The sequence below is a fragment of the Corticium candelabrum genome, chromosome 5 (genome assembly GCF_963422355.1).
Source record: "Corticium candelabrum chromosome 5, ooCorCand1.1, whole genome shotgun sequence".
NCBI classification, from domain to species: Eukaryota; Metazoa; Porifera; class Homoscleromorpha; order Homosclerophorida; family Plakinidae; genus Corticium; species Corticium candelabrum.
Genome location: NC_085089.1, coordinates 3,849,918 through 3,867,059, shown reverse-complemented (window position 1 = coordinate 3,867,059; position 17,142 = coordinate 3,849,918). Strand labels below are relative to the sequence as shown.

The 17,142-nt window shown below is 39.6% G+C and overlaps 1 protein-coding gene across 2 annotated transcripts; it reads left to right on the top strand.

Moving 5' to 3' along the window:
• The first annotated feature begins 9 nt into the window (after positions 1 to 9).
• On the top strand, positions 10 to 17,045 carry LOC134179501 (TAF6-like RNA polymerase II p300/CBP-associated factor-associated factor 65 kDa subunit 6L). 2 transcript variants are annotated; one of them, XM_062646411.1, is made up of 12 exons: positions 10 to 167; positions 242 to 328; positions 928 to 1,087; positions 3,791 to 3,826; positions 3,894 to 3,955; positions 4,023 to 4,088; positions 8,069 to 8,152; positions 8,214 to 8,324; positions 15,069 to 15,196; positions 15,890 to 16,022; positions 16,080 to 16,190; positions 16,264 to 17,045. In XM_062646411.1, exons 1-12 carry the CDS (start codon positions 27 to 29, stop codon positions 16,744 to 16,746), a joined length of 1,602 nt encoding a protein of 533 aa, XP_062502395.1. In that variant the 5' UTR covers positions 10 to 26; the 3' UTR covers positions 16,747 to 17,045. The 2 variants fall into 2 exon arrangements, with proteins under 2 accessions (XP_062502395.1, XP_062502396.1); XM_062646412.1 differs by lacking the exon at positions 10 to 167 and adding an exon at positions 813 to 867 and having other exon boundaries at positions 283 to 328.
• The last annotated feature ends 97 nt before the right edge of the window (positions 17,046 to 17,142 follow it).

The following is a 17,142-nucleotide window of genomic DNA, read 5'->3' as shown; positions in this document are numbered from 1 at the left end:
CCGCCGCAGCTGGGTAAGTTGACACAATGAACCATTGTCGGTTCGTTCTCGTTCCTAAGTCATCGGTGCGGCTTCAAGTTGATGGAACATGTGGATGTGAACTTTCAGAAGACATTGCAGAATTAGTTGCGGAGGATGTCAGCTATCGTCTGCGAGAGGTCACTCAGGTAAGCGTTTAGGAGGAGGAAGCATTCTCTCTAGATTTATATAGATGTGATTGCTCCGAAACCGTTTGTTACAGACCGCATCTGAATATATGAGGCAAGCTAAACGTGCGAAGCTGACTACTGAAGACATGAACAGCGCTATGTTATTGGGAAATGTTGAGGTTTGTTTCTACTCGTTTTCAGTAAGAGTTTGTTAATTTTAACTGTGTAAACGATGTAAGGAGACGAGTTTACTAACTCTGTAACTAGTTTCTTTAAAAAATTTGAAATTTGAATTATCGAAAGACCCATGAACTCCGTATAGACGTTTAGCCGCCGGGTCCTCAGCTGAGTTAGTAGGAGAAACAATGTCGCCTGGTACAGTGTATTGTCACCGTTTCATGCCTACAGCAGTGACAAACACGCTACCTGAGGTCACTACAGGTGACTTTGACATAGAGTATGATGCTGCAGACTGAGACTAGGAGATTTATCGATCTTTGTTGGTTGTGTTGTAGATGGTCTGGAATTGATATGTGGCTTGCATGACACAAGCAGGTTCCTCCTATTTTGTGTCTTGTCACTGCTAGGCACCTGTTCACAATAATAAATATCAGTACCTAGTAGTCGCCCCTCGTATTGCCGCTGACCTTGTTTTTCCACCAGGTCCCCAAAACTGTTAGGTTATATAGCCGACCAGGCTACAAAACAAGGAAATACGGTAACTACAGATCATTTCAATCTAGTTCAGGTTTCTAACATGCTGAACTTGTTCTTTTAGCCAATCTATGGATTTCGATCAATTGATCAGATGCTATTTAGAAGTGTCGGTGCAAAGGGTGAGGAAGTTTTCTTTTCGGAGGACAAGGACATTACTTTGAAGGAAACATTGGCTGATCACCCAGTTTCAGCTTTCAAAGCAAGCCACGTGGGAATTCGAAGTTAGTATACATGTCTATGTATGTGTTACTATGTTTGCTGCATATGTTTGTGTATATGTACCACTAGCATAGTTTGTGACTGAGTCCATTTTTCACCAAGTATAAAGTTAGTTGGCTTTCAGAACTTGGGGTGGTATGCTTTGCTTGGTGTTACATTAAAATACCAATAAACAGAATGTAGCTACGTGGCTCTGCTTTGTGGTAGGTGAGACGAGCAGATTTTGTTGCATTGTTTGATGCTTATATAAGAAGACAACGTTTTGTTACATAAGCAGTTGCCATACCTATGGAGAGGAGCATGAAATTAATAGCCATCCATCCATCCATCCATCATCAGTCAACGCATGGCCAATTAATGACACACTTAAAGGGGAACTCTCACCAAATACTAAAACTTGTTGAAAGAAAGATACAAGGCCTAGTATCTTCCTGCAGGAAGCTTACTGTCCAGCCAGCCACAGAAGCAGAGGATGGGCCATGAGTTGTTCAGACGATTCGCCATATGTAGCACGAAGTTATACTCTCTGTCCTCGTTTGGAAGTAACTGCTTTAGGTTTAACCATACCATGTGCTCCTAACGCACCCAAAATGCAGTGAGACATGATCTATGAACTAATCTAAGAAGGGTCTCCTTTTGAGGCTCCACGGATTTACACAGTTGCTACTTGCGTGATAAGTTTGGGGTTTCAGTTTGTTTTAGTCAATAAATCACAACTTCCCATTGTATGTCTCACGATCCTTATCTTGAAAAGTGCACAGGTATCCGTCTTTCTTGCTAACCAGCAATCTCATGCTACATACGGGTACTAAACACGCCCACACAGGTAATTTCAATGCTTTAGTTCTTTGTTACGGTAAACGTCTGCTGTAAACGGTTGCAAAGGTTTCTGTCCTGAAGAGGTGACAGCTCTCATTTGAAAGATTGTTGATTTTGGTGAGAGTTCTCCTTTAACCAACAAAATAAAGACATAATTGTTTTTCACATGCCAGAATGATGCAACTACTTTGTACTGCTTCAAATTACATAACCACATATTCTGTCGTGTATTCTATCATAATAGCCTTTGCAGAAAACTGATTCTGAGATGGCACTGTCTATTTTGTACTGCATGCAGCATTCTACAAGGCTACTGTGATAGGTGGTTATATAATTACCAACTCGTGAAACGCTAGGTATAGTACTGCAGGATGGTCAGGTGATGTACGATGAACCAGCTCGACGGCTTGCGTAGCATGTGACCAAATCAATTATGAAACTTATTTTTTACCCACATTCTACGATTCTGCTCTGTTTGAAGCAGTTACAAGCAGTTGCATCATTCTGGGATGTGTGTAATGATTATGTCTTTACTTTGTTGGTCAAAGGAGCACTTCACCGGTCTGTGCATCTCTGACTCTGCCCTCGGCACTAAACGTTTCTGGTCACACATCAAGTTGGGAAGTTTGGCGCTATCTCAGAGCAAACTTGAAAGCGGAGCATTATGCTAAGGTTGGAAAACAAATACGTACGAGGCGGTTTGCAAATAACATCCAATAAGTCTAGGTTTCGTTTTCCCGCTTCGTCTAGACTTTGATATTTGTGTAGGCGAAACTAAAACTTGCTTTAGTATCACTGACTCATCTTCAATCGACGACGAAATTGTGTTACGTGATTATGTGCATTGACGCACGTTTCTGTGTGTTTTTTGCATCATGCAAGCTCTTTTGTACTGTAGTATAGCCTCCATTCGTAATAAGAAACATGGACGAAAGTGCGAAAGACCGAGCGATTGCAAGTCGTTCAAGACAATCACGTGGACTCTGCAACGTACGAACGACTGAGTCGCTTATGAACTTTTAACTTGTTCTCTTTCACTGTCAGAGTCGCCTGAAGCGTCTGGACTCGTCTCCTCTGTGCCCTAGTAGTTGGCCTTGGAAAGCAAGACCAAAAAGAATGCGCTGCGCAACACAGCAAGCGTTCTGTCTGCAGCCCAAGGCGTTAACATACGTTAACGTCTACTGCACGTACGTGAATCGGTGAAGTGTTTCTTTAAGTGTGTCATTGGTTGGCCATACATTGACTAATGATGGTTGGCTATTATTACATGCTTCTCTGTACATAGGTATGGCAACTGCTTGTATAACAATACGTTGTCTTCTTTAGTGCTAGTCAATGTGTTTATACAATACTATTCCACAACAATAGAAATAACAAGCAATCTATTTGCAATAGTGAACTGAGATGTTATAAATAATTCTGTTGCTGAAACTATATTAAACTAATATTATAGCTTCTGCTTGTTGTGACGTGCAATTTAGTTTATTTATTTATTGCAGTACAGTAGGATGTCAGTTATCCGAAACTTTGGAACCCGACCCTGTTCATAACTCTGAATATTTCAGATAACTGACGTTAATTCTCCTGGTGCACATTGAGGTGTCCCTAGGTTTCCGAGGCTGCCCGTGCACACTTCTTTAACCGAATCCATGTATACTGAACAACAATTGTACCAACACCCAAAATTGACTGCACTCTATAAGGCAATAATGAGAAAGTAGTTAATCATATAATGTTGCTAACTTGACATTCACCTTGTTGTGCATGCGTGTAACAGTTATAGTGTGTACTTCTAGAGGGCATTTGCGGCATTGTGCGTTTGGTTAACTGACGCTTTCAGATAACTGACGTTCGGATAACTGACAGCCTACTGTGTTTTGTGTTAGGCCAGTGGGTTGCTATTGAAGGAGTTTCAGCAGCAGGTACGGAAAGTTTTTGATGATCACAAAGTGTATTTTGTAACACGTACTCTTGATGTAATTGCTTTAGCCAGGAAGGACTTTCTTGACATGTCTGGCAATTACTTTGCTGTGAAGAGAAACTTGACAGAGGTTTTACAGTTTTAAACTTTGTAGGGTTAAGAAAGAGTGACAATTATAATGTGTTTGTTGTGACAAGAAAACGAAGAATTACTACATGGAGTTATGCTCTGCCATTTTGGGCCGCGACAGTGAAGAAATTCAGGTTAGAAATGAATATTTTTTGGTTTTAGAAGTTTTGACTTTTCATAGGTAATTAGAGATTCCACAAGAAATTGTTGTCTAACATGTTTAGTACATGCTACACTGAAATTATTGATAATGTGGACATAGGTCAGTCATTGTTTCCTTTAGTTTGTAAAGTTAGGGGTGGGCTAGCTGTGGATTATTGCAATTACATTGCTACAATTGCCCTAGTACAGGCTTATGTTGCTATATTTTTAGAAATAATAGTAATAGTAGGGTATTTCAGACTCATGAATAATACTAATAGCATACTTTCAGCTACGTCAGATAGAGCTCTACGAGAGAAGTTCAAACTGTATACATTCCACCCTTGATATAACGACATAGGGACCGGCAATTTGATGTCATTATATCGCAAGGTCACAATATCAAATCTGTGGGTGTGAACCTTGAAAAACACACATGGTTTCATCTTAGTGTGGAGTTGGCCAAAGTAATGCCGCACTTGATGTGTTAGGATGGCATGTACTGTACTGTACATGCTAGTGCACTGTAAACTTCTACTTGTAGCTAAAGTAATTCTCTAGGGTAGAACCTGCCAGTTTCACATCAGCTATATATGCAGATGAAGCACCGCAGCAGCTGTTGCTTCACGTGTGCACCATATGAAAAAAGGTGCTCATATCAGAGGATAGGCTGCATGACCGGGATGTCAGTAAATTGAGGGAGAGTTCTATCCTCTTATTCATCTTTGTACTCTCGCGTATGTCAGTGTCGTTATATCAAGTGTCGTTATCTCATGAGGTGCAATACCATGTTTGTATGCATGGACTTCTATCCCACGCTATCAAAGTTGTTATACTGCGATGTCGTTATATTGTGATGTAATTATATCAATGGGTGAGTGGACTTGCAAGTCTTTGTAGAAAGTTGTTGCTTCTGGACCACTATTTCTTGTTGAGCTAGATACAAGAGGAGTAAATGAACCATGTTCTACTTGTCATATTATTATATTATTATATTATATTTCTTTGCATCTCAATAAAGGTACGGTTCCCTCTGGAGAGGGCGTAATGAGAAGAAATAAGGAAGAAAGAAAAAAATGGAGACATGTAACTAACATGAACATACACTGGAATACACATGCATTGGAATACACATACAATGATAAAACTTTTCCATTCCTCATATGCATGCTTTTTCTCATTCTCATGAATAATGAAGACAGACTTGAGACGGATGTTTGAGGTAGGAGTATAAGGTGAAACATAGGCTGGAATTTATTTGGCGGTTTTCTAAGGAATTAACGGACAAAGTACAATTGGCAGATTTTATTCTGGCGGTTGGACATCGTTGTTTGATAACTGATATATTTCTTGCCATAAGTGGTCATGGAGGAGTTTGTGATTGACAGGTGTGTTTGTGGCTCACATTCTCTAACTTACTGGTCTCCAACTCCTGCATAGTGATGAAGAACTGCTGTGTCATTGCAAAGAACAGGACCCGCGTGAACGTGTCAGTCCAGCTTTAGCCTCGATGCTAGGCCATCTTTGCCTTACATGGTGGAGCAATGCACACAATTTTACGTAGACTTCACATGACCAGAAATGAAGTTGCCATCGTAAGACCTTTGCCTTACGGTGGCAACTTTGTTTCCGATCATGTGAAGCCTATGTATACGGTGGCAACTTCGTTTCCGGTCATGTGATTCCTACGTATAATCGTGCCCGTTACTCCACCACGTAAGGCGAAGATGGCCTAGCGTTGAGGCTAGTCCAGCTTCATTCATAACCTCACAGCCTCATTCATAGGCAGAGCAGACGGCAAGCAGGGATTACTTACCTACCATCTTGTGGTCTCACTTGAGTGACGTACCATCACTTTGCCATTAGATAGCTGATTCACGTGCCTAATGACGTCAGCATATCCCAGTGGCCAAATTAATGGCAGATTTTATATTGGCAGTTGCTGAAAATTTGCAAATCCACCAAAATAGATTTTCCGCCAATATTTTATCTTATACGGTAAGTTGTTGTGCCTCATTGTGAGGAAGCCATCTTCTTGCAATTTACAGCATGATGCACGCCAATTTTAGTCCACACTCACATTTTAATGGCAAATCAGATAATGGCCAATTATATTGTAAGTTAACCTGATGCATGCATGCACTCGGGTTATAGTAGTACAGGTGTGTTTCTGTAGAACATTCTGTAGACCGGCAGCATAGGAATATATGCTAGTACGGTTATGTGCTAAATTGCCACTAGAGGGGATGCTGTCAATTATTTATCTCGAATGCTATAATTGCATTCCATGCTCATGCTATGTCGAGTTCTACCAAAGTAATGAGTCTACCTTGCTAAGAAGAAAAATCACCTATGTTAGAATGTTGGCTTTTTATTTTGTAACATGCATACTCTGCTGTGTTCCTCATAGTTTTGTGATGCAAATGAAGCTATCTATTTGGCATTTCTAGAGACTGCCTGTTCTTTCTTAGTCAGCTGTATAAATATGTCTTGGCACGATTTGTCTAGTGATGTGCACGTGACATTGTATCTTATGACTTATGCATCCTTGTACACTTGCTACTTTAGTAAGCTAGCAGCTGACGGTTTAGCACTTTAATGCTTCTTCATTGCCCGAGGCATGAAACAGGGTACAGCAATGCTCGGCCGGTCACGTGACGTACAACCTACCGACTCAACAATGCGCTGTCTCCCTGCATGCACTCATTGTTACAAGAGCAGATGCCGCCAATTTTCTCAGTGTTACATTGATGTTCAAATGATTAATGTTGCTATGTCAACAACACAACACAAGCTGTTTAGCTGTTTAGACTTGTATTGGCATAGTGCTGATGAGGCAAATACGTGACTGGATTTGGTAGGCGGTGTCTGCTACAGGAAACAAAGCGATCACTAATGAATACAGCCGAAACGTGCTTGAATAGTGTTGGACCAGCGTGAAACTTAGCGAAAGTATAGTTCTGGTACATTCAGACACATTTGCAGTTTTGAATAGTACGTAGTTTCAGTTTAGTATGCGTTTCTGATTCATAACCATTTATTGTCCAAACCAGCATAGAAGATGGTTGCTGATTGTTTAGGAGACATGTCTACTGCTGCTAAATGAGTAAGAAATCCATTGCAATACGTTTTACCATATTCTTGCCACTCAATTCGTCCATTCCCTTTCCCACCCTCTTTATTGGCTCTTGCTAATTACATTCAAGCAGCATAGCAGCCAAGGGTTGCACTTCAGTGCTTCTGCATTTGCTACAGTGCAACATCAACTTTGGCTCACCAGAATGCTCATTAGAAGGTGTGAAAGACGTAGTACATCCCTGGAAATCTGATCAGATGCTGTGGTGAAATAGCCACTTGCAGTGGCATGTTTTAGTTGCATGTTGTGAAATACTCATAGCATTTTGGAGCTTTTTGTTGATGGAGGATGTAACTCAATGTGCAAATGTAAGTTTTACGCAATAGTAGTGGGATATGTGAGAGAGGGAGGACAGGTAGGAGAGGGTGACAATGAAGGCAAGGAGGAATTCCAACATGGCAAGGAAGTGTGTTTATAATTCTGGCATTTCGTATATTGCAACTAGAAGAAATGAGCACTTCGCAGTATTTTGTGTCTTTCTTATTGAGCTTTTTGAAGTGTTATGCTTAAGTTCTCTATGTAATCTTTAAATAGCAGAAAATCTAAGGCAACTTCAGTTTTTACTTTTTGTGAGTTTAAGATAGAAAATTGTTGCACTAATACTTCAATGAATGTAGTTTCAAACAGCTTTTGTTAGTAGCGATTTTATCACAACATTTATAGTGGAGTACTAGAGTTTCTCAGTGGTGTTAGTTTTTATTATCGCGTTTACGATTATTTACATTTGTTGGGTACTTTACGATAGGTTGACTTTGTAGTTGAAGCAGTATCTGGTTGGTTTAAGTTAATCTGGCTTGATAGGGGTTTGTTGATATTTGTACAGATCTTATTTTATAGGTTGCAATAAGTGAGCTTAGTGTCAGCCCATATGTGTCTCACATTCTACCTCATTTGGTCAATTTTGTCACTACTTCAAGCTCTGTATGGAACTTACTTCTGCTACCTTTTTTAACTTATTGGTTTATGTTTACGTTGCATGTAGAATTTGATTGTGTCATGTCCAGACACGCCAGTCAACACAGATACTTTGGTGGACATGGTTAGAGTCATTGCTGCTCTTACTGAAAACAATGCTGTTTCAATTCATCCTTATGTATGTCGATGTAATTAGTATTGGTGTTTGTAATTGTGTTAAGTGCATTGATTCTATGATATGCAACAGTATTGAATCATCTCATGCATGTGGCTAAAATGAAAGTTTCCTGATCTCATAAATGATAAGAGTTTAGTGTGAATTGCATAGGACGGAAGAAGATGTTGTCAGCAGAAGAACATGTGTTAAAATGACACCACGTTTTGGCTATAATACTTTACTATAAGTTAACAGAATATGTCATGCAAGGCCAGTTTGTTCATGTGAATAATGTGGGCTTTGTACTCTGCAAAAATGATATATGAAGTCGTACACCTAAACTCCTGAAACACTGGTAACTTGCTACTGCTGAAGCGATAGGATAGATACTTAGCTGTATGTGTGGTTTTGTTAGTTTGTGACATTAGGTCTGCAAATTACCTAGCTTTTTGTATGCGTACTTTACCAAGATATAGTATTACATACCATACACAGACATTTTTCACAGTTGGCAATGGTTGCCATTATGCACTGAACCGTATCTTTCGTTTTCTTGTATACTTTTTCAGCGCAAATGAAATGATGTCATAATGCTTTTATTGTCTCTTGCCTTTCTTGGCTGACTGCATGATGATGATGGTGGTGGTGGTGGTGGTAGTGGTGGTGATGATGATGATGACATATATAATATCAGATGTAAACAGGGTCCCTAGTAGACTAGCAGACTGTGCTGAAGGTGTTTCCCTGTACAAATAGACATGAAACACAACAAGAAAGACTAACAAGAAATTTACTAGAGACTAATTATTCAACTGATTAAAGAATAACGACTTAAAAGTTTTATATTTGAAACACAGTCTTTGAACACAAGACAGAGAGTTCCATTGACAGCTCCTCTGTACTCTAGAGAACGCTTGTATGCCTCCGTTCTTGGTATTTAGCATACAACATATCTGATAGTGACCTCCAAGTAGACTTCAAATCGAGAGATCTCCTCAAGGTGTAAAGCTCCGAAGAGAAGGAGTGGCATATCCCCTAAGGAATTTGAAGACAGTGGCAACTAAAGACCAATCATGTTGTACATTGTATTTGACAAACTTGAGTTGACTGAAGAGATGCATTGTATGCTCTCTTGCATGAACCATACAGATAGTTCTGACAGCTTTCTTTTCAAGTTGCTCCTTCCTCAGCAACTGAGGTCTCTCACAGACTCTCCAGGTAGTTGATCAATAATCAAGATCTGGTAGTATAGCTGCCTTGTAGAAAGTGTAACGGGCAGAACGAGGCATATGATGACCATATTTTCTTAGCACATCCAATTGACATGAAATCTGTTTGACTATGTTGTCAACATGCAATTTCGACTGGAGTTTGTTGTCAAATGTTATCCCTAAGTATTTAGCAGATTGAGATGCTGATATAGTTACCTCTCCAATCCGGATTGAAGCATCTGATATATTCAACATCTTGTTTAACTGATTACCAATAAGTAGGAAATCAGATTTCTGGCAATTCAAGGTCATCAAGTTATTATCAAACCATTCAGACAATATGCTGAAGATCAGTTGTTAACTTATCACACACCTGACTTGCTGAATTCCCAGTTGAGAGAAGACAAGTGTCATCAGCGTACAGAAAAGTTTTTGATGTTTTGAAGGAAAGATTATTAGCATATAAATGAATAGTAGTGGGCCAAGCTTGGAGCCCTGAGGTACACCACGTAAACATTTGGTTAGAGATGAGGTAGCATCATTCAGTCTAACGAATTGACTACGATCACTCAGGTAGCTTTAAAACCAAGATAGAACAGATGGATTGAAACCAAAATGATTCAATTTCCTTGTGAGTAATCATGTCAAATGCTTTTCTCAGGTCTACAGACTTAATGAGCTGCTTGTGCACAAAGTGTTCCAAAACCTTTGAAATAATAGGAAGCAAAGAAAGGGGACGGTATACGCCCGGGTTTGAGGCTTTCCCTCCTTTAAATACTGGAGTAACAACTGCAGATTTCCATTGCTTAGGAACCACACCTTTTGATAAAGAGTTGTTGAAAATAGCCGCCATTGAAGAAGCAAGAATGTCAGCACCAATCTTAAGAGGAAAATCAGTGATGCCATCAATTCCCGGTGCCTTTGAAAGATCTAAACTGCGTAGAGCTTTCTCAACCTCATCAACCTAAGTAGGATCAAATGAGAAAGTATGTGAACGCTAAGCACATGTCATAGCCAGCCCATCTAAGTTGATGTTTAGGAAGGTAAAATTTTGGTATCACAGAGCTATGTGTCAGGAACCATATCATCTCATTCAATCAATCATTGCTGCTGGAGGTATCTCATGTGAAAGCTGCTTGGTTTTTTAATATCACAGCGAAGTGGAGGTTATATTTTACAGCCATACAGCGAAGTTTGCGAAACTGCCATCTTGTATATATTAATCTTAGTCTTTAGTGTGAAGAAGCTGGTTTTTGACTGTCTATGCCTTACAAGAGATTTCAGAAGAGATCGTGTTGTCAACACATAAAGAACAGATGAAAGCACTGCCAGTTAAGGTAGCTGAAATTTGGAACATAGGCAAGAGGTGGTGGAATTGAGCTTCTGCCTGGCCTAGGTTGAAGAGAACTTGAGTCTGTCAGATCAAAACATGTACACACATATTACATCCATGCATACATAAACATATTTTCTGTTTTGTTCAAGGATCTATAAGACCTAGTTACAAACAGTATTGATTATCAAGTCATTACGTACTGTTCATTTCAACAAATAATTTATAATTAACTGCTCATTTTTATGACTGCTAGTGGTGTCCAGTAAGTGCTAAATCATTGTGACGCTTGCTATGTTGTAACATTGTTATGTGAAGTCGTAGATGGTACTTCAGTGCTGCTACAAGAGCTTTCATTATTAAATTTTCTCTCTTATCTGGTATGTTATCACTAGGTCCATGTGGGATTTTATACCGGCTTTACACTAGACGATTTGACTCAAGCCGCCTGTGCTAATTTGGCCTCGTGTAAACGATGTTGGCTCAAGCTAAGTGCATGTAGCCCATGCTAAATTAGTCCGAGCTGAACCATAGGGCCAGGCTCGAGCTAAACCTAAACACGTGTTACATATTGTCGTGTTACTGGGCAACAATACATATAGTATATTTCTCTCTGCGTATTCCCATATTATTGTCAAAATGGCAAGCCGGAGCACACATGGTGAAAAGTGGACCGACGTGGAGGCAAGAGTTTTAATCGACATCTGGTCAGAAGAAAATGTTCAAGCTGAACGAACTGGGACTCCCATACATTCATTGATACAAATATGGCGAAGAATAATTGAAAAAATTAAAGAACGTTTACCAGATTTTCGACAAAATGAAGAAGCTCAAAGCCAATACAAGGACTAACAAAAATGAATCAGGACGCACAAGAAAGCAATGCAAGTATTTTATGAAGCTATTGATAGCATTCTGGGTGCAAGCCTTCTACAAGACCAGCTGTGCTTGTTGACAGTTGTCATGCAGATACAAATGCTGATCAAGAAGGATGCCAAGAGGAACAGACATGTAACTCTGATGACTTTTCTTTTGCTGTAGTTGAAGTGCCAACAGTTACTGTTATTGACAGTGGAAGCAGTTCTTCTTCATCATCGTCCAGTAGATGCTCAACGCCACTACTAACCACCGAGAAATCAATTAATTAAGGAAGAAGGCAGTAGCACAGCAAAGAGGAAATGTCAAATACTGTCATTGAAGAGGACACAAGAAACAAGAGCAAAATCAGAGATATTCATGAGTGAGGCATTGAAGATGTTTACAGAAATTGAGAGCAGAAAGAAGTATTTGTTAATCTTGAAGAAAAAAGGATGAAGATGGATTTGGAGGCAGAGAAGAGGAAAAGTCTGCAGATGAGACAGGAAAGAGAGAAAGAAAGCAAGCAAGAAAGAAAGAAAGAAAGAAAGAGAACACAATTAAGATTATTTGCAATGATAGCTCATATGTTGGGTGCAAGGCCAGTGGATATGATGGAATACGGTTCATCAGAATACCAACACTAGGACTTAAGTTGGTGTGTTTTATTTATCAGTTTGCCTGGTTATGTGACATGACAAAGTACCAATACAATGAATAGAGTGTAGCTTCAAATAATGTTTACAATAATTTCAAGCTAACAATAATTGTCAGATGCAAAATAATTTTTGGGAGCATTTCTGATAGATTTATCACTTTCCCCAGCTTCATTACAAACAACTTTATTGGGTGGGCTAGGTACTTTGTCATCTCTGTCATTCATCAACCAACTTTTTGATCAAACTTCTCACCCTGCATTTCACAAAGATTATGTAGTGTGAAGCAAGCATTAACAATCATTGGTACATCTTCTGTAATTATATCCAATCAGTTCATCAGACATCTTTATCTCCCTTTCAGACAGCCAAATGTACTTTCTACTGTCATTCTAGCATGGCTCAATCTGTAATTGAAGTGATGTTCATCTGCTGAAATACTTCCCAGTTGCGGAAATGGCTTCATTAGCCATGACAATGGTGGGTAGGCAGAATCACCCAGCATAACCAATGGGAGCAAAATTCCGTTAACACTGAATTTTTCAAACAATGAGACTCTCTAAATACTCGAGCATCATGGACTTTGCCAGGCCAGCCAACATAAACATTACTGAAACAATATTTATGATCACAGTACCCTGAAGAATGATTGAATACCACCCCTTTCTGTTGTAATAGTCCTGATAGTCTTCTCTAGGAGCAATGATTGGTATGTGACACCCATCCACAGCACCAATGCAGTTAGGGAAGCCAAATTTTGTTCTGTACCCATCAACTACCTCTTGTAATGAGTTACCAATAGGAAACTTGATGAATATTTTAGAAAGATGAGAAGAAATAGCATGGCAAACTTCTTTAACAATAGTACAAACAGTAGATTCAACAACTCCAAAAAGATGACCAATACTCCTGTATTCAACACAGGTAGCTAGATACCACAATGTGATCCCTACACTCTGATCAACAGGTATTGGTTTTCGCATATGGGTGTCTTCCCGTCCAATTAACAGTCATAATTATTGACATAGGTACAAAAATGTACTGTGCCTCATACAGAAATCTCTAGCCGATCTCTGTCACTGAATGTCGTTTGAACAATATCGGTCTACCAAAGTGAACTCTCCTTCTGTCACACACTTCTAACACGAATTTGCTTTATGGCTTTCAACAGAACAAACACAAACCACATTCTTTGCTTTGAGAGAAACCTGACAAACCTTTGATGTCTCAGCAATATTCGCAACCTTGAAGACTTTGATGAACATGTCAAAGAATCTTTTAGAAAGGTTTTGCTCCGGAATCGACGAAATAAGATTAGAAGCAAAAGCAGTAACGTCTTCTGCATGCACTTGTGCAAAGTATGCCAAACGCACCACCATGCCCAGTTAGCTCGGATAGTCTAAACACGCCACCAGTCATGCCAAATTAGCATGGGCCAGGCTCGAGCCAATTTGGCTCGAGTCAAATTGTCTAGTGTAAAGCCTGTATTAGTTAGCCCTAGGCATACTGTATTCTTCATCAAATAAACACTGTGGCATCTATTTTTTGTTAGTGGTTGCATTTACTATTGATTCTCAAACATGTGTATGCTGTCAATTTTACCAAATCATTGTTGGTGTTCAGTGAGATTTAAAGTGCGACTGTATCATTTGCTGTAGCTTACTGTTTTTCTGTGAAGCTGTATAGATGGTACTAGATGCTGCCAGGGTAGTTTTCAATTTTGTCCATACATTGTCACCAGGATTCTTATGACACAAACATTGATCAAAACAAACAATGTAGCGTACCTTTCTTGCCCATGCAGGCAACATATGTACGGACATACATACTGATGACACGTGCACCGACAATGGTCATGATATTGTCTTTGATGGGACAATGTCCAACATCAGACTAACATACAGGCATACATACTGTACATACGTACATTTGTACATCCATGCATACTTGGACACACATACATTCATACATACATGCCAGTGTTCTCACCTGAAACTTTGGAATATAGGGCACTCTTCTATTCAGGAGGTACATCCACAAACTTTTGCTCATGAGTATTGACAAAATGAAATGTTCTTGACAATTTATGTATACTATAACTGTGCATATATAGCATATGCCTTTGATGTATGCAATAGAGTTTGCTAGATTTTGCTGTGAGCGGAGTAAAACTGCTGAGAATATATGTGGATCTTGTAAGTATATCTAGTATACCAAGTTGTTCCTCCACAAGGGGACACAGACTGGCCGTGTTCTTTAAAATGAGGTTAGCGAGAGCACTGATGCTGAGGTGAGCAGGCATTGTATTTGTCACATAGATTGACTTCTTCCATAGAGTAGACTACAGAATTATGTCAAATAAAACTCAACTATTACGTTAGCTATATGCTATGGCTAATTTGAATAGGAATTACTCACTCAAGAATCTTTTGTGTGAACTTTTATTCTTTTGGTACTACAGCACTGGACTATAAAGGATTGCACTGTAGACCTGAACTGGTACACTTTCAACTGATGGGTGTCATTTGCAAGTGGGCTAGTGGAGAGATTCACATCTTTCAATTATTTTGGTGGTACAGCTTAATTAAGGCCAACCTTTGTTAAGAGTTGCTGAATCAGTAAATTTCCTAGTCCTGTGGTACTGTTGTAAGTAGACGATTTAGTTTAAGTGACTAAACGCATAGTTATACATCTACTGCTCTTTGCCTAGGTGTTAGATCTTATTGCTGTGTGTAAGCGATGTGCAACTGATGCTGCTATAGTCAGTTCTTCAAGCTGTATTCATGACCATTGGATTCTGCGAGAACGTGCTGCTTCTGCAACAGCTAGACTTATTGGGTTGGTACTACTGTACTTGATGTTATTCCCAGTTTGTATTAGTCTCGCGTAGCCAGTCCTTCTCTCTTTCTTTACGGACGGCAGGGGAAGGGTCTGTTACAGTTGCGTTGATGTTGTCATATTGCCGCTCCATCAATAAACGGTGAAAGGAAGTGGTCGTTTATAGTAGTCAGGTGACCTTGGCTAATTACTGATGGGAACGCTGTGATTTCCAGAACTTGTCATGTCTTGTTTTAGGTCCAGTCCTGCATAAGCACGCCATTTTTTACCAAGCGGATAAGTGTTTTGGCAAAAGGAAGCACCACCAGAGTGGAAAAGATAATGTCGTTCTCATTGTAAACGAGGGAAGGACTGGCTATGCAAAACTACAGCCAGAATCTAGAATGACACCATGGAATGAGAACGACAAGGTATTTTTTACTTTGGTGGCACTTCCTTTTGCCGAAACGCTTACCATCTTGATCAAAGGTGATGTGCTTACACAGGACTGACAAGCTCTGGAAAATCACAGTGTTCCCATCAGTATTTAGCCAAGGTCACCTGACTACTATAAACGACTGCGGACTTTCACCATTTATTAGTGAAGGGGCAACATGACAACATCAAACTGTACCAGACTGTTCCCGCGCGGTTCGGAACTAAAAAAGGAAAGGGGCTGCCTACAAAGACTAAGTTTGTATGGTGTGCACGTAGACGAAATGGTCTTCTGGAGTCTGATGTGTGTGAGCAGTTGTTGATGAGTTACCAAGAGTTACTTGCAGCTAGTACTTCACAGCTTGCCTGCTTATATGGTGCCATCAGTGGGATAGCAGCATTTGGACTTCCTGTAGGTTTTATTAAGTGTGTTTTGCTGTATGTAGCAGTTTCATAGTTTGAGTTGCAGGCTGTTGGTAAATATCTGATCCCTTGTACTGGAACTCTTGTTTCATGTACTGAAGCTCATTTGGGTGGGATAGCTGAGCTGGATGCTATTATGGTTCAAGGCGCACTCAAGGTTGGTTGAATGATTACTTCTCTATATGCAGACTTTACATGTTGTAATACATGTATGTATTCTGGTGATGTAGGTTGCGGTTGGACAGGTACTAAAGTCAGGCTTGTGGTCAGTAGACCAACCTGCAGTTGCGACAGTTCTAAGCAAATCAACTTGCAGAGTATTATTGGATGCAGATGATGAAATATGTGGTTCTCAATTGAATTCTGAAGCTGTGCTAAACCTACTTGGAGACAGCCTAACTCTACATGAAGTGCCTTCATATGAAACTTGCGTAATGACGACACCTATGAGCAATTTATGCTCTGATGAATGTCATGAAATTGAAGAGACTGCAGATGGGACAATGTGGGAATCAGCTGACTTTTGTGAAAAGCCAACATTACTATTGCAGGAAGACCAAGGAAAACAGATGGATGACATTTCAGTTGAAAGTCACACTGTGTTATGTCATGATCAGGAAAGGGATCCAGTTCAGTTCAAGATGAAACCAAGTATGTTGTATTTGACCCAATCTGTTGGGTGGAAGCAAGCAAAACATGTTCATAGAATATGAATCAGAAAGCTGCGTTGATTCATTTTGTGTTGTTTTGTTTTGTTTCTTTGCACCAGACAATCAAACTCCTAGTATCCTACCTGAGCAATTGACTTTATAACCTTAGGGTTATTAATTAATGGCATATTAGAGGAGTGGACAATGGTTACATGTTGTTTTACTTGCTAATTTAACGAATTTACTGATTAAGCTCACTTGTGCAGAGTTTGCCCACTAATATGCGGGTTTTTAGTTATACACTGTATTCATCAAATCTGTAGCTACCGATACCTATATCTAAATCTAGATCAGATTGTATATATCTACACTGTATATCTATATCTACTGCTAAGTCTGTGAATGAGATACTTCATGAATGCATGCGGCATGGTGAGCTAAAAATATCTATGAATGAAA

Excerpts from the sequence above, each read along its gene's own strand:
- LOC134179501 (XM_062646411.1), top strand. The coding sequence starts at position 27 with ATGAACCATTGTCGGTTCGTTCTCGTTCCTAAGTCATCGGTGCGGCTT. Across the intron at positions 8,153-8,213 it reads TTGTCACTACTTCAAGCTCT|AATTTGATTGTGTCATGTCC; the intron begins GTATGGAACTTA and ends CGTTGCATGTAG. Across the intron at positions 16,023-16,079 it reads TAGCAGCATTTGGACTTCCT|GCTGTTGGTAAATATCTGAT; the intron begins GTAGGTTTTATT and ends TTTGAGTTGCAG.